This window comes from Eretmochelys imbricata, chromosome 1 (genome assembly GCF_965152235.1).
Source record: "Eretmochelys imbricata isolate rEreImb1 chromosome 1, rEreImb1.hap1, whole genome shotgun sequence".
Taxonomy (NCBI): domain Eukaryota; kingdom Metazoa; phylum Chordata; order Testudines; family Cheloniidae; genus Eretmochelys; species Eretmochelys imbricata.
Window position 1 is genome coordinate 79,516,710 of NC_135572.1, and position 17,412 is coordinate 79,534,121.

The 17,412-nt window shown below is 40.4% G+C and overlaps 1 protein-coding gene across 5 annotated transcripts in view; it reads left to right on the forward strand.

The window, feature by feature from the left end:
- The window catches only part of PIBF1 (progesterone immunomodulatory binding factor 1), a 168,978-nt gene that overhangs the window by 117,923 nt on the left and 33,643 nt on the right, over window positions 1-17,412 (forward strand). For 4 of the 5 annotated variants that reach the window (XM_077812313.1, XM_077812323.1, XM_077812331.1 and 1 more), the window contains exon 15: window positions 13,019-13,149. In XM_077812313.1, the coding sequence (XP_077668439.1) occupies window positions 13,019-13,149 (131 nt within the window). Of the gene's footprint in view, window positions 1-489; window positions 3,521-13,018; window positions 13,150-17,412 lie in introns of those variants that run through there. The other variant, XM_077812350.1, reaches the window with a different exon arrangement.

The following is a 17,412-nucleotide window of genomic DNA, read 5'->3' on the forward strand; positions in this document are numbered from 1 at the left end:
CCAGGTGTTCATGGCTTATGGCTACTCACATGTTTAAAGTTATGGTTTTGAGACATAGGGTAAGTGATCATAAACCAAGGAAAAATATTTTCTGTTTACTGGTGAAGACTGTGAAGAAAATAAAAATTGTTTCAAGTCAGAAGCTGAAACAATGATAATTCCTTAAAAACAAAAAATTGGGTTTGGTTTGGTTTTGATTTTTTGTAATTTCATGCTGAAGAATATTCGTGAAAGTTTGGGTTTAAAATAGCACTATCATATAAAAAAAATTTTTTAAAGTCATCTGATTTGTTGACATGGGAGATTTGAACTTTTGAAATTATTGTTAAATTAGTATTATATCACAAACAAATAGGGAAATCTTAGTGATTCTGTTCACCTGATATATTAAGCCACCTTCTATCTTTTCATAGGCTCTTAAGCAGATGAGCACTTAGGGCTTGATCCACAGCCTACTGACTTCAACTAATTTTAAACATTTATTTTTAGACGTTCCTGTACAAGGCTAAAACACTGTGTTTAATACTACACACAAAGCTCCTCTGATTATCAAGTAGAATGGAAGCTAGCTTCTCAAGGACAGAAGGCTCCTATTCTGCTGGTGTTACATGTGGTATCTCTCTTCAGAAAGATGGCTACCATAAGCAGGAGGTTTAGAAATATGCATTATATTTAGTAAAATTGTATTCAGTGTTCTTGTCGCTGTTTTGGACCTAAAGAAGAGCTCTGTGTAGGCTCAAAAGCTTTTCTCTCATCTACAGAAGTTGGTCCAATAAAAGATATTACCTCACCCACCTTGCCTCTTTAAGTCAGTAAAATTAACAGTTACTATACAATGAGAAATTCATTTCTTACATTAGAAATTTATTTAAGGCTACAAAGAGGTAGGCAAGGGTTGGAGATTCTAAAAAATCAAGTAGAGCAGTGAAACCATTGAAAAATGATTATCTGTTGTCTTTTTTTTTTTTTTTTTTTTGTTACAAGGACTAACACTGAGAAATTATTGACAGAATGTATATGTGACCTGATACATTCATATTTATCTCTGTAGTGTTTGTTTCCAAGAAACCAGTAGTAAATGAGTCGTAGCATCATAAAGAAATGAGAAACTACTTAAGCCCTCTATGTCTTAATCTGTAACCAGAAAAAATATTTTGAATTTTTTTTATTGTTAATCTATTTTTTCTGATTCTCATTCACCCTTTCATATGCTAAAAAGAACACTTAAAATTGGCAGTTTTCCATTTTACAAAGTATAGCCCCAATCTTACAAAGACTAGTTAACTTTAAGCATAGTAGTAGTACTGTTGAACTTAGTGAGACTACTCACATGTTTAAAGTTAAATGTTTGTAAGATTTTTCAAGATCAGGGCCTGTGTGCAGTAATGAAAACGTATGGGTTGCCATTCTTGCTCAGGTCAAATGGAACCAGTACTGGAACTCTCCGTCTTGGAATTGAGGACTGTTATGTACACCTGAGCCTGCAAGTCCCCATGGTTTTTCTTCCAATATGTAGGCAAAATTAGAGCTCCTACATGAAACGTTTACTTCTCAACCTTCCTTAGGATCTCCAGTATTCTTTACTTTGACCACATTTAAATTTAATATTTCTGTCTCTTGGTTCTTCCCATTTTTTGGTAGTTCATTTTCTGGTCTTCCTCACTGTATGTTCCCTTGCCAGGTAAGTCTTCTGCTTCCACTTTTACCACTTATCAAAATACAGTTCTGACACATCCCTCTGTTCTAGTGGACAAATCTCAGTGATAGTTCTTCAGTTGTTGATAATAGTCAGGTCTAGAGATGATTCTGACAAATATAGCAAAAATAAGCGACTCAGCAACATGAAGGCAGATGAAACTAAATGTAGACAAGGGCAAGGTAATGCATATTGAAAGAAACAATCTGAATTACAATTATAGCATATAATTAAACTTTGGAAGTCATTATTTAAAGCAGGAGTGTAGCTGATTCAAAGAAGGATTCGATATTTTCATGATCACTAAGATCATCAGATGCAACATGTGAAAATGTGAGGAATATCACCCTTCATTCTTTGGGGCAAAAACTACTGATCGTGTGGAGTTAGCGAGAAACTACCCTATACATATATTAATGAATAATTCTTCATTATGTTGTTTTACACCTTCTGAAACTTCCAGTGCTGGACTGGGGCTGGATGAGATTGGTTTAATTTGATATGGCAGCTCCTGTATTCTGTATTCCATTTGACAGGCCACCCTGCAAGTTAAGATTAATATTCCAAGCTTTAAATGGATCTCTATTGCAGCTGTTATATGAAGACTCATTTTGTCATCTTAATAAAAAGACTCTTTGACAGTTCTTAGGCTTGGAAAGCTAGTGGATATCAAGCATTATTTCTGATACCTCATCAATTGATTAAAGGTATTTGATCTCTCTCTTTTTTTTCCTCTAAAGTGAACTTGGAATTTCTCTACAGAGCGGAAATAGCTATTCCCCCTCCTCGGGTTTTTTTTCAAATGGGAATGAGAGAAGATTACTGTGCATTCTCTAGATCTTAGAAAAGTCATAAAATATTATTTAAGTAGGACTAGTTTCTTAAGGAAATAAAGTTTTTTATTTTTTTTTTAAGCAGAAAAAAAATGAGGCAGCTGGTTTTTGTCATCTTTGGCAAATGTGGATTGTTTCATCTATCGAAGAATTTTATAAACTAACTAGAAAAATGTCTCCCTCTTCAGTTAAAGTTGATTCTGTTAGAACTGTCTGTATCTGGGCATTCAAAGGTATTCTTTGGCACACAAAAAATGGTCAGGCAGTAGCCTATATGTCTGCACACACCAAGATTCGACAGTAGAAGTATCTGATGTTTGGTCTTCAGTCCACACTTCTTTTGCAGAATGATTTTGTAATCACTTGTGATGCAGTCCTGCCATGTACCATTTAGCACTGTCTTTAGTTCCAATAATTCTGTAATTTTTTCAGGGAATAAAACAGGAATGATTTGTTTCGTACCTGGTGAAAGGTTCTGAGAGTTCCTTTGCTATTCTGGGAACCATGCTATTGCATTTGTTACATTAATTGATTTTTTTTCTCATTAGTTGTTTCAGAGATTTTCAGAGTTTGAAGTTCCACTAGATAGTACATTTATTTTTAAAAAGTATAATACTAAAACTAAGTCAGTTGATTTCAGTAAGATGAACAAACTGAGGTGCCTACACTAGGTTTTTTTGCACATTTGTTCCTGCACCAATGTAAAAATGTAAAAAGTAACTTGCACTGGAGTGTTGCCAAGTATTGCAACTTTATCATGATAAATACTGTTTTTCTTAAAGCCACAGGTGCAGGAATCTGGTTATTTCATGAGAATCTCAGCTTTCATATTTTTTTTTAAAGTGAAGTTTTAGCTGTCAGGGTTGTTGAGAAAAGCTTGATAATATGAACCCTAAATGCTTCGATGCCAAAAGGCAAATAAAAACTCAGTGTGTTAATTTTCAGATCTCATTAATTTTAAGCCATTCAAGATTTTTCAGAGCATGACCTATGGTTTGTGAACGCTTAGGCTGGTATTACTGAGTGCTTCTTACTTCTGTTTCTTTCCAAAGGTCTGGCTTACTCTGCAAGTGTGTGTGTGTGTTGGTTGCACTAGTAAAAGAACACTGATATAAACACATCAGTTAAAATCAAAAAGGTAGCATTTTCCCTGTGTTCTGACCCTTGCCTGTATGTTGGGTAAAGGGGCTGGTGTGGTGTAAAAGGGTTCTAAAAGCCCCTGAGCTAGCCAAGGGCAAATTCCTTCAGTGCAGGATCTGAGGGTATGTCTACACTACGGAATTAGGTCGAATTTATAGAAGTCGGTTTTTTAGAAATTGGTTTTATATATTCGAGTGTGTGTGTCCCCACAGAAAATGCTCTAAGTACATTAACTCGGCGGAGCGCTTCCACAGTACTGAGGCAAGCATCGACTTCCGGAGTGTTGCACTGTGGATAGCTATCCCACAGTTCCTGCAGTCTCCGCTACCCATTGGAATTCTGGGTTGAGATCCCAATGCCTGATGGGGCTAAAACATTGTTGCGGGTGGTTCTGGGTACATATCGTCAGGCCCCCGTTCCCTCCCTCCCTCCGTGAAAGCAAGGGCAGACAATTGTTTCGTGCCTTTTTTCCTGAGTTACCTGTGCAGACACCATACCACGGCAAGCATGGAGCCCGCTCAGGTAACCGTCACCCTATGTCTCCTGGGTGCTGGCAGACGCGGTACTGCATTGCTACACAGTAGCAGCAACCCATTGCCTTCTGGCAGCAGACGGTGCAATATGACTGGTAGCTGTCATCGTCATGTCCGAGGTGCTCCTGGCCACGTCGGCCAGGAGCGCCTGGGCAGACATGGGCGCAGGGACTAAATTTGGAGTGACTTGACCAGGTCATTCTCTTTAGTCCTGCAGTCAGTCCTATTGAGCCATCTTATGGTGAGCAGGCAGGCGATAACGGATTGCTAGCAGTCCTACTGCATCATTTTCTGCCAGGCAGCCATGAGATGTGGATGGCATGCAGTCCTTCTGCACCATCTGCTGCTAGCCAAAGATGTAAAAGATAGATGGAGTGGATCAAAACAAGAAATAGACCGGATTTGTTTTGTACTCATTTAGTTCCTGCCCCTCCCCCATCCAGGGACTCATTCCTCTAGGTCACACTGCAGTCACTCACAGAGAAGGTACAGCGAGGTAAATCTAGCCATGTATCAATCAGAGGCCAGACTAACCTCCTTGTTCCAATAAGAACAATAACTTAGGTGCACCATTTCTTATTGGAACCCTCCGTGAAGTCCTGCCTGAAATACTCCTTGATGTAAAGCCACCCCCTTTGTTGATTTTAGCTCCATGAAGCCAACCCTGTAAGCCATGTCGTCAGTTGCCCCTCCCTCCGTCAGAGCTACGGCAGACAATCGTTCCGCGCCTTTTTTCTGTGCAGACGCCATACCAAGGCAAGCATGGAGGCCGCGCAGCTCACTTTGGCAATTAAGAGCACATTAAACACCACACGCATTATCCAGCAGTATATGCAGCACCAGAACCTGGCAGAGCGATACTGGGCGAGGAGGCGAAGTCAGCGCAGTTGCATGAGTGATCAGGACATGGACACAGATTTCTCTGAAAGCATGGGCCCTGCCAATGCATGCATCATGGTGCTAATGGGGCAGGTTCATGCTGTGGAACGCCGATTCTGGGCTCGGGAAACAAGCACAGACTGGTGGGACCGCATAGTGTTGCAGGTCTGGGACGATTCCTGGCGGCTGCGAAACTTTCGCATGCGTAAGGGCATTTTCATGGAACTTGTGACTTGCTTTCCCCTGCCCTGAAGCGCATGAATACCAAGATGAGAGCAGCCTTCACAGTTGAGAAGCGAGTGGCGATAGCCCTGTGGAAGTTTGCAACGCCAGACAGCTACCAGTCAGTTGGGAATCAATTTGGAGTGGGTAAATCTACTGTTGGGGCTGCTGTGATGCAAATAGCCCACGCAATCAAAGATCTGCAGATATCAAGGGTAGTGACCCTGGGAAATGTGCAGGTCATAGTGGATGGCTTTGCTGCAATGGGATTCCCTAACTGTGGTGGGGCCATAGACGGAACCCATATCCCTATCTTGGCACCCGAGCACCAAGCCGGCGAGTACATAAACCGCAAGGGGTACTTTTCAATAGTGCTGCAAGCTCTGGTGTATCACAAGGGACGTTTCACCAACATCAACGTGGGATGGCCGGGAAAGGTACATGACGCTCGCATCTTCAGGAACTCTGGTCTGTTTGAAAAGCTGCAGGAAGGGACTTTATTCCCAGACCAGAAAATAACTGTTGGGGATGTTGAAATGCCTATAGTTATCCTTGGGGACCCAGCCTACCCCTTAATGCCATGGCTCATGAAGCTGTACACAGGCAGCCTGGACAGTAGTCAGGAGCTGTTCAACTACAGGCTGAGCAAGTGCAGAATGGTGGTAGAATGTGCATTTGGACGTTTAAAGGTGCGCTGGCGCAGTTTACTGACTCGCTTAGACCTCAGCGAAACCAATATTCCCACTGTTATTACTGCTTGCTGTGTGCTCCACAATATCTGTGAGAGTAAGGGGGAGACGTTTATGGTGGGGTGGGAGGTTGAGGCAAATCGCCTGGCTGCTGGTTACGTGCAGCCAAACACCAGGGCGGTTAGAAGAGCACAGGAGGGCGCGGTACGCATCAGAGAAGCTTTGAAAACCAGTTTCATGACTGGCCAGGCTACGGTGTGAAAGTTCTCTTTAATGAAACCCCCCGCCCCTTGGTTCACTCTACTTCCCTGCAAGCTAACCACCCTCCCAGGTTTAGATTGGATATTAGGAAAAACTTTTTCACTAAGAGGGTGGTGAAACACTGGAATGCGTTGCCTAGGGAGGTGGTGGAATCTCCTTCCTTAGAAGTTTTTAAGGTCAGGCTTGACAAAGCCCTGGCTGGGATGATTTAACTGGGAATTGGTCCTGCTTCGAGCAGGGGGTTGGACTAGATGACCTTCAGGGGTCCCTTCCAACCCTGATATTCTATGATTCTATGATTCCTTTCCTCCCTTTAATCATTGCTTGCAGAGGCAATAAAGTCATTGTTGCTTCACATTCATGCATTCTTTATTCATTCATCACACAAATAGGGGGACGACTACCAAGGTAGCCCAGGAGGGGTGGTGGAGGAGGGAAGGAAATGCCACACAGCACTTTAAAAGTTTACAACTTTAAAATTTATTGAATGCCAGCCTTCTTTTTTTTGGGCAATCCTCTGTGGCGGAGTGGCTGATTGGCCGGTGGCCCCCCCACTGCGTTCTTGGGCGTCTGGGTGTGGAGGCGATGGAACCTGGGGAGGAGGGCGGTTGGTTACACAGGGGCTGTAGTGGCAGTCTGTGCTCCAGCTGCCTTTGCTGCAGCTCAGCCATACACTGGAGCATATTGGTTTGATCCTCCAGCAGCCTCAGCATTGAATCCTGCCTCCTCTCATCATGCTGCCACCACATTTGAGCTTGAGCCCTGTCTTCAGCCCGCCAGCTCTCCTCCCGGTCATTTTGTGCTTTCCTGCACTCTGACATTATTTGCCTCCACGCATTCGTCTGTGCTCTGTCAGTGTGGGAGGACAGCATGAACTCAGAGAACATTTCATCAGGAGTGCGTTTTTTTTTTCTTTCTAATCTTCACTAGCCTCTGGGAAGGAGAAGATCATGTGATCATTGAAACACATGCAGCTGGTGGAGAAAAAAAAAGCGGTATTTAAAAAGACACATTTTATAAAACAGTGGCTACAGTCTTTCAGGGTAAACCTTGCTGTTAACATTACATACATAGCACATGTGCTTTCATTACAAGGTCGCATTTTGCCTCCCCCCACTGCATGGCTACCCCCTCAACCCTCCCCCCTCCCCGTGGCTAACAGCGGGGAACATTTCTGTTCAGCCACAGGCAAACAGCCCAGCAGGAATGGGCTCCTCTGAATGTCCCCTGAAGAAAAGCACCCTATTTCAACCAGGAGACCATGAATGATATCTCACTCTCCTGAGGATAACACAGAAAGATAAAGAACGGATGTTGTTTGAACGCCAGCAAACATACACTGCAATGCTTTGTTGTACAATGATTCCTGAGTACATGTTACTGGCCTAGCGTGGTAAAGTGTCCTACTGTGAAGGACGCAATAAGGCTGCCCTCCCCAGAAACTTTTTGCAAAGGCTTTGGGAGTACATCCAGGAGAGCCGCGAATGCCAGGGCAAATTAATCCTTTCACATGCTTGCTTTTAAACCATGTATAGTATTTTAAAAGATACGCTCACCAGAGGTCCCTTCTCCGCCTGCCGGGTCCAGGAGGCAGCCTTGGGTGGGTTTGGGGGATACTGGCTCCAGCTCCAGGGTGAAACAGTTCCTGGCTGTCAGGAAAACCGGTTTCTCCGCTTGCTTGCTGTGAGCTATCTACAACCTCCTCCTCCTCATCATCATCTTCTTTGTCCCCAAAACCTGCTTCTGTGTTGCCTCCATCTCCATTGAAGGAGTCAAACAACACGGCTGGGGTAGTGGTGGCTGCGCCCCCTAAAATGGCATGCAGCTCATCATAGAATCGGCATGTTTGGGGCTCTGACCCAGAGAGGCCGTTCACCCCTCTGGTTTTCTGGTAGGCTTGCCTCAGCTCCTTAGGTTTCACGTGGCACTGCTTCGGATCCCTGTTATGGCCTCTGTTCTTCATGCCCTGGGAGATTTTGACAAAGGTTTTGGCATTTCGAAAACTGGAACTGGAGCACGGATTCCTCTCCCCGTACAGCGATCAGATCCCGTACCTCCCGTTCAGTCCATGCTGGAGCTCTTTTGCGATTCTGGGACTCCATCATGGTCACCTCTGCTGATGAGCTCTGCATGGTCACCTGCAGCTTGCCACGCTGGCCAAACAGGAAATGAGATTCAAAAGTTCGCAGTTCTTTTCCTGTCTACCTGGCCAGTGTATCTGAGTTGAGAGTGCTGTCCAGAGCGGTCACAATGGAGCACTCTGGGATAGCTCCTGGAGGCCAATACCGTCGACTTGTGTCCACAGTACCCCAAATTCGACCCGGCAAGGCCGATTTAAGCGCTAATCCATTTGTCAGGGGTGGAGTACGGAAATCGATTTTAAGAGCCCTTTAAGTTGAAATAAAGGGCTTCATCGTGTGGACGGGTGCAGGTTTACATCGATTTAACGCTGCTAAATTCGACCAAAAGTCTTAGTGTAGACCAGGGCTGAGAGAGACTGCAGCAGGCTACATTCCAGGATCCCCTCCCTTGCTCTGGTGTGGGGAATGAAGCTGCAATATACAATGTTGCAGAAAATGTGGACAGCATGGCTGGGGACAGGCTCTACTGTAGACAGCCCTGGAGGGCTACCTGTACTGCGTTGGAGACTGCACCAGTCTCCAGAACAGCTCAGAATCAGAAAGCACTAATGTTGCTTTAAAATACCTTTCTCTTATTTCTCCTTAGTCTGTGAGTTCTGTGCTGTGCCTCTAAGAGTATGTCTACACTGTAGCAGGGAGCGTGTTTGGAAAGGTTCTTGTAAAAGATACTTGAAAGATAACCTATAACAAAAAGGGGGAAGTAATTTGATTGTTAGCTGACATGAGACAGTATGAAAAAAAACTATTTTATTTTGTTTAAAACTATATTGTGCTTGTTTAAATCTGTGCTGTGTTTGCATTCCTATTAAGTAATGGTTATAGAGTAAGAACAAAGGCTCATGTCATTTTTACTAAATTAGCAAAAATTGTATCGTCAGAAGAAGATTTTTATAGTCAATGTAATGGATGATATAAAATTGTACTGTTGCACTTGAGTTATATTTGAATATTATTTTTGTTGCATTTTTCAGTTACATCAAAATCATTATTAAAGTAGGTGCTCTTTTCTAGCATATGGATGAGTCTAAAAATAAAACCATAACAGTGCTCTTTGCCTTTCAAAGGTGAAGAATGGCAGGCTAACGTAAATGGGTTCAAACAATATATATTTTATCGTAATACCATATTCATGAACTTACTTTTATAGGTGACTGACATTTTTTACTTATGTATTTTCGCATATATTAGGAAGCACAGCTACAGCATTTAAAGATAATTGAACGGAAAAACAGTTGGAAACTTGTTTGACTTTGTGGGAGATAAAATGAAAATGTTTATAGCAATAAATGATAGCTTTTAATAGATTTGAGGTTTAACAATGGTAGGTTTAAAATACACAGTAATTCCCTGAAACACTGGCTAAATTAATAAATTACATAAGTATCTAAAATATCGTCTGAAGTACATAAAAGCTGTTATGCAGTCAAACAAAATCAGATGATATTCTGAATGTGTGCTAATTTTAGTAAACGTGAGAGGAGAGTAGTATGTTATCACAACTTGATTTTAATATTGGGAATTTGATTTAACATTCAGAAACTATGGAGGAGTTTAAAAAAAGTTTATTACACGTCTGTCAAAAACTATAAAAGTTAATACAGTAAACCAAAGAATAGCAGCAAGGATAAACAGTAAACAAGGAAATCACAAGGGATCTGTAAAGGGAAGGACTAATAGGAATACAAGCGAAAGATAAAACAATAGATTAAAGGGCCAAAAATGAGTTAAGATCAAATAATATAGTCTATATCTCAGAAACAGAATACTTTTCACTTGTGTCTGTGGCAGTGAATTAAGACAATTTCCTTAAAATTAATGAGCCAGATCTTGACCCATGATATGGCCCCTTTGTGTTGCTCCTGCAGCATACAGGGTCTACACAGGTGTACTAAATGAGCATTCCCTCCGTGTGTGAAACTCTGTCTTCCATAGAGTCAACTGTGTTGGCTAGGGGATGTGGCAGAAGTTAGAGGGGGCAATGGCCAGTGAGTTCTAACAATCTCCACTTGGCATAATGGTTCCTACACCAGGGCGGGGACTAGAAGGAGTCGGGTAGTGGATTAACTTTAAGGGAGTGGTGGTACTTATGACCTCTGACAGTCAGGCTTCTAATTTAGCTGACATAACTTAGCTAATTTATAGATTTAGGTTTCTACCTTTAGACTTAAAAATTTAGGCCTTTCATCTTTCTAACAATATCTTATAATGGGGAATTTGAAGGCTGTACTTGACATGGTACATGTGAAAAAAAATGAAATGAATGTTCTACATTGGAAGCTGATACATAGAAGTTAAAAGAAACACTAGTTACAAAGAAAAAAAGTTGGTAAATGCAATATGTTTACACTTGAAAGAAGTGTGAGAATGCACTTCAGTTAATGTTTGAATACCACTTTGAAAACGTAGAAAACAGTATAAATAGCTAAGTGTTATTTTAGCAAATCAGTTTCATAAGATGGCAAAAGGAAAACATACTTGTAAGTGATCACCCTTTAATAAATCCATACTTAGTATCTCTTGCTCCAAGTTATATGTCTTTAGAAATTAATTTAAAATTTACATCCATTTTAAATTAACCTACAAAGGATTTACTTTTTTGTGTTTATTCACAGAAGTGTAATCAGAAATGAAAAGCCACTTAATGGATTCTTTGCACATTTAAGAGATGTTAAGACTTATAGGCCTCTCTGCTCTGTCAAATTTAGAACCTGCAGTTTACCACCAGCACAGCTCAAAACCATTGCTATCTCCTGTCATCTGCTCCATTGGTGAATTATGTGTCCCTCATTTGCCAAAGCAAATTGAGACACAGGGGCTTGTCTTAATTAAAATATGTATCATGTCTAAACATGATAGTGGAGAGTTATCTGACAGTACTGGCTATGAATCGCCAGTCAGAGTAGACCAGGGCGTGATATGTCCTGTATCATGTCAATGATTCAATTGTCTAGTGAAGGCAAGGCGGTATTATGGGGTAGGAAACCCTGATAACGACAGTATTATTGGAGACTTTTCTAGTTCTGAACTATGAATTATCATGATTTATCATCGAAGTGTAAAGTGGGTCTGGTTCTCCATTGCCTTACACTTTGTGCAGTTATTCGTGCTCGTGCAAAGTTGGTGTAAAATGCTAGAAAATCAGAAAGGTAATGTTTTGTACTCTGATTGCATATGTCGAATGACTATCCAAGGTGCAAAGTCAATATAGAGTCATGCCCAATATCTCTAGTAGATGCTACCAGGGACTAGCGAAATATTCTAGTCTCATTTTTATAAAGGTATCTCACATGCTGTTTCCTATAGTATTGATTGTAGTGCTTTTCCAAATAGACTATATGAATTAACTTACATTTTACTACTATATTGTGATTATAAATCATGACTATAGGTGAATTATTGCAGTATAATAATGATCCAGTCGTATAACCAGCTATTGGAGCATATTAATTTAAAAACTGACAATTCATGCAAGTATATGGTACAAAAGCTTTATTGTAATGAAATACCTTTAATAAATGATATTGAAAGCCTGCAGATGGGCTTTTCTCCCATCATCTTCTGTTTCAAAAGTCTTAAAATATTTGAATATTGTGGGATTCAGAAATTTAGTGAGTAAATATTTAGAATGAAAGACTGTTCATCAATTATAGTTTCTAATTTAGCATGTTAGTTACAAACAGAAAATCTGTTTGGTGTAATATACACTGCAATTTATTAAACTAAACTAAAAAGATTTACTTTGTGAAACAGGGATTTTGTTTTTATAAAATGTATTAACTATAAAGAAGAAAACCACAAGTTGTAGGTGTTAGCATTTCGTGGACTAACCTGAAATGCAACTATTGGAAAAATACAGTTGGACTGATGTGTGATTCTTGAGTACTTTCCTATGCTAATTTTCCACTTGAGGCACACCTATCACCAACAACTTACTTGGAATTTTTGACTAATTCTGTGTGACATGATTTATTATTTATCTGTATTGAGGTAGCATCTTGAAGCCATAATCAAGAATTATGTCCTTGTGCTAGGTGCTGTACACATGCATTTGATAAAAAGCATTACCCGTCCCAAAAAGTTTGCAATCTTAGAAGATGACAAAAGCCCAACAGATGGATAAAACAAATGGGGAGGGAAGGGAGGAGTCATCAGTATAAACAAGATAGCTGAAGTCATGTTTACAGATAAGATCATCCAAAGATAGGGCTTAGAGAAAAGGAAAGGAAAAAAAGACAGAGCCCTTGAGGACCCCACCAAATGAGACTGAATACAGACTATGGAGTCATGAAAGCCGGGGAAGACAAGTGCTCAAGAAGAGGGGTGTGTCAGTGGTGTCGAAGAAAGCCAAGATATTGAGGAAGATGAAGTGGAGAAAAGACTCTGAGACTTGAAAGGTAGGAGGCCATTAAAAATTCTGGTGACAACAGTTTCAGTGGAGTATAGAGGTCAGAAATCAGATTCAAATGGATCTAGAATCAAATTAGAGGAGAGGAGCAGTTGTGGATTAAAGGGAATTGGCACCATGGTTTGAGGGGTTTTTATTGTCAGATTATCCGTTTTATATGATCATAATGTGGTGTACTACTTTATAATTTTAAAATAAATACATTTTTTCTTTTGTCAGCTTCACAGAGCCAATTCTTTGTTGAGTCAAGTACAACAGCCATACAAGTACCTCATTGAGTCTGTACAACAGAGAGATTCTCAGATACATTTACAGAAAGAACATATTGCACAACTTCAGAAAGATGTCAGGTAAATACCAAAAAATGTTGTGTATGTCATTTTTATATTTATCTGCATCCCAACTTAGAAAATAATATTACTGTCATAACATTTGAGACTTTGCCACTGCATCATTCTCTAAACCAGTTTTACATACTGCAGTTCTTGCATCCAGGTTTTTCCTGTCTCACAGAGCTGGAGAGAGGCAATAGGGAAAGAGTTGGATTTAAAGAGGAGCTTGGAGTTGGGGAGAGATGGTGGGAAGAAAAGGAAGATCATGGGAGCATAGAGGAACAAACCAGACTTCATATGGAATCAGGGAAATAGTTTGGAGCCAGAGAGAGATTATATGATGGAGCTGTCCTTTGAGCTGGGAGAGGTGTAATCTGAGGCATAAATAAAAGACAAGTCCCAGAGTTCATTTCTGAAGCAAAGTTAAAATTTTAACTATCCAGTAGTTATATAGTAACTACTTAAGAGATGCATACATTCACACCACTGTGAAACAACCACTGTCAATTAAAAGTCTTCCCCTTCAGACTATACAGCACTGGGAATGCAGAACTGGGACTTGGCTATAGTGGCAGCATACCTCTTTAGATGACAGGGAATGAATATGTATCCACACATGGATGGTTGTTTGATTTGGAGGAATCTCTGGAAAGAAAGTACAGTTGAGTGGAATGCATGTGTATAACCACTTGAAGAGGAACCATCTGTTTAAAACGCTAGATATGCAGCTAAACTGGATAGAAAACCACCCCAGATGTCCCCAATGAAAGGTGATATCCCACAGCTTTCATTGGGGATATCTCTGATTCAATAGAAGTCAATATTTTCCTTCCAGAGGAAAGCGTTTTTTTGACGTTTTCCCAAGCTCCTCTTGAAACAGAAACCTCAAAAGTTAATGCACTTTTTTGACAAACCTCATCACCTCTTTCACGTATGTGACATTTTATGCGCAAATGTAGATGAAACCATTAAAAACTGGGTGTGACTTCATACACCGCATGAATGCATTTTTGACTCTTGTTCTGAAAGTTCAAAAGTCTCTCAAGTGGTGGATATAAAAGGGCAATTTGCTTAAGGGAGTCTTTTTCAATCTGCATCTCTATCACCAATAGTTATCATAGATGCCTCCAATCTTGGTTGAGGAGCTCATTTCTGATATTCCTTGACTGAAGACTAAATAAATGTGTTAAAACTTAATTCATTGGCTGATGGGTGTTTGTGGGGTCCCAGTTGTAGGGATTTGGGACCTAAGGTAATTGTCCTCAACCAGATTAGAAAGAAACCACTAGCAGTGATGAAAGTTTGGCCATGTGAGCCCAAGATTTAGAGCCTTTTCCAGCTGGGATGCAGAAATGATTGGCATGTTGGATGCTGTGATTTGGAGTGCCAAGTCAGCACTTTTGTTAATGATAATGAAGAAAGATAAGCTCCTTCCCAAAATTGACCTTGGAAGGCTTCCTGCTCTCTGATATTTTTTGGTAGTTACTATTATGCATGTTAATAAAGTTGTCTCTGATAGCTCCACTTTTCCACTAATTTAATTTGTGTGTATCTTATCTGCTATATTTGCAGAAGTGTACATTTTTTCCCCTTTACTCCAACAATGGATGAACACCAAGAAAAAAGCTGTTCTAAATCTGGAAATTGGCACTTTCTGACAATTCTGTATTCACAGTACTGACTGAAGACTGAGGTCTGGTCTACACTAGAGTTAGGTCTACATAACCATAAGGCAGTTTACGTCAACGTAACTATGTAAGCGTCTACACTAGAATGGTGCTCCCACCGACGTAAGTCATAGAATCGTCGAAGATTAGGGTTGGAAGAGACTTCAGGAGGTCATCTAGTCCAACCCCCTGCTCAAAGCAGGACCAACCCCAACTAAATCATCCCAGCCAGGGCTTTGTCAAGCCGGGCCTTAAAAACCTCCAAGGATGGAGACTGCATCACCTCCCTAGGTAACCCATTCCAGTATCTACCTTTTTCCAATCGTCCGGGACTACACTAGTCGCCCACCACATCAACCTAATAACTCCATCTCTTCAAAAGGTGTAACACTTAGGTCGATGTAGTTAGGGAAATATATTACTTACATCACGTGTTGGCTGTCAGCCTTGCACAGGGCTCACAACGCAGAGTCCCCCTGCCGGGACTGACAGCCTGGAGCCCTGCTGCCACCTCCCAGTTAGGGATTGGGCAGGAGTGGAGGGACAGCCTGAGCCTGGCTCCTTCCCGGTGCGGGATTGAGGAACGGGGTCAGGGGAGCCTGAGCCCAGCTGCCTCTTGGTGAGAGATGGGGAGCGGGATTTAATTACTGCAGTGTTTGTAGGTTGACCTAACTTATGTGAACTTAATTTTGTAGACAAACCTTGAGTTAACAAAACAAAATCAAACAGCACAGTTTCATCTTTAAATTTGCTCATAAGCAAAAATTAGAACACTGCTATAGCTTCACTTTATGGAGCAATCATGGTTTGTTGATTCAGAAGGGAAAGAAGCAGTATAACTGGAATATATTTAATTCAGCGGATGAAACTGAACTTCAGACATGAGCTTCTGACTAATAATTAACAGTGAAGTATACTCTTGCACAATATACTGTAAAGGTATACAAGGAACTTCATGTTGTGGTTTCTTTAAGTTTGTGAGTCATGCACAAGAACTCCAACTCTAAAATGTTGGTTTCTGCTGTTTATAAAATACATAAGTCCAAGAAAAACTAAAGTATCACTGAGTAACAAGATATGCATATAGAAAGAACACTGAGTTCAGCAGCTTCAGTATGTGTTAAAAATGACAGAGGATAAAAGTACTGCTTAAATTAAAAATGTATAATTAAAATAGTTTAAAATATAGTGAGACTTTGAAAACATAGCTTAAGCAGTATGAATCAAGTTGCAGGACACTTCCTGGGAAAGTAATGACTGCCTGGAAGGAGCTGGTGGCCCTAAAGCGCAATCAAGGGCTATTTACTTGAACAGGTTGTTAATTCCCAGGAAGTACCCAAATCCAAAATCGATGTTGCTGTTCTAAAATGGAAAAAGTCATAGGTATATGGCCATTTTTAAAAAATGTATGATGCAGTTGATTGATCATTTCTATAAAATTTATATCCTGAACATTAAACATTTGGTGTGCTTGCATCATATCTAAATATTCCATTCAGTTTATAATGTGTTTCCTTCTTAGACTGTTTCTGAGTTCATAATCTGTTTTTACTGCTATATGACTAATCATTTTATTGTGGTATTGATTTCAAGTTTAACCTGTTGTGAAGATTATTTGGTTTGGTTTGGTCATGTGATGCTCACATCAGTCCCCTTTTTCTGAATTCTTGGGACTATGGAAACAAAATTGGGCAAGAACATATACAAATCTTACGGGTCTGTCAATCTGGCATTTATTCCTGGAGTCTGACGCTAAAGCTGAATATGGAAATACATTTAATTAAACTGGAAAAGAACATAAGAATGGCCATACTGAGTCAGACCAAAGGTCCATCCAGCCCAGTATCCTCTCTACCGACAGTGGCCAATGCCAGGTGCCCCAGAGGGAGTGAACCTAACAGGTAATGATCTAGTGATCTCTCTCCTGCCATCCATCTCCACCCTCTGACAAACAGAGGCAAGGACCACCATTCCTTTACCCATCTTGGCTAATAGCTGTTAATGGACTTAACTGCCATTAATTTATCCAGTTCTCTTTTAAACCCTGTTATAGTAGACTTCACAACCTCCTCCAGAGTAGCTGCCTAGAATCAGAATTTATAGAGAAAAATTGTTTTACAAGTTAATACAATGGTGTAAGCTAACAAAAGGAAGGACAATTAAAGTTAAGCATGACACTGGGTCTTTTAATACATCCCATTGTTTCAAAGTTATATGCTTGTTCAAGATAAACCTGAGATTATGGATGCTACCATAGTACTAAATAATATGTGACAAAAATAATTTTTTTACTACTTCTGCAGAGACCACAAAGCTAAGAGGGTGCAAGTTGGACTCTCATGCATCATCAACAGAATTTATAAAAATCCAATTACATGGCCATCAGTTACACCAGCACAAATCCAGTGGAGGCAAAAATTACACAGCAGAGATTGAGGATATAACATGGTTTGCCAAACCTTTACTACTGGTGATGATGCATAAGAATGAGAGAACACCTCAGGTTCAGGTTCGAGGGCTAGAAGTAAACAAATCTATTTTTGCTTGTAAAATTGAGATAAATTTATCTAGAAGTTACTGACACAATAAAAATAGAATTCTGTGATGCCAGTTC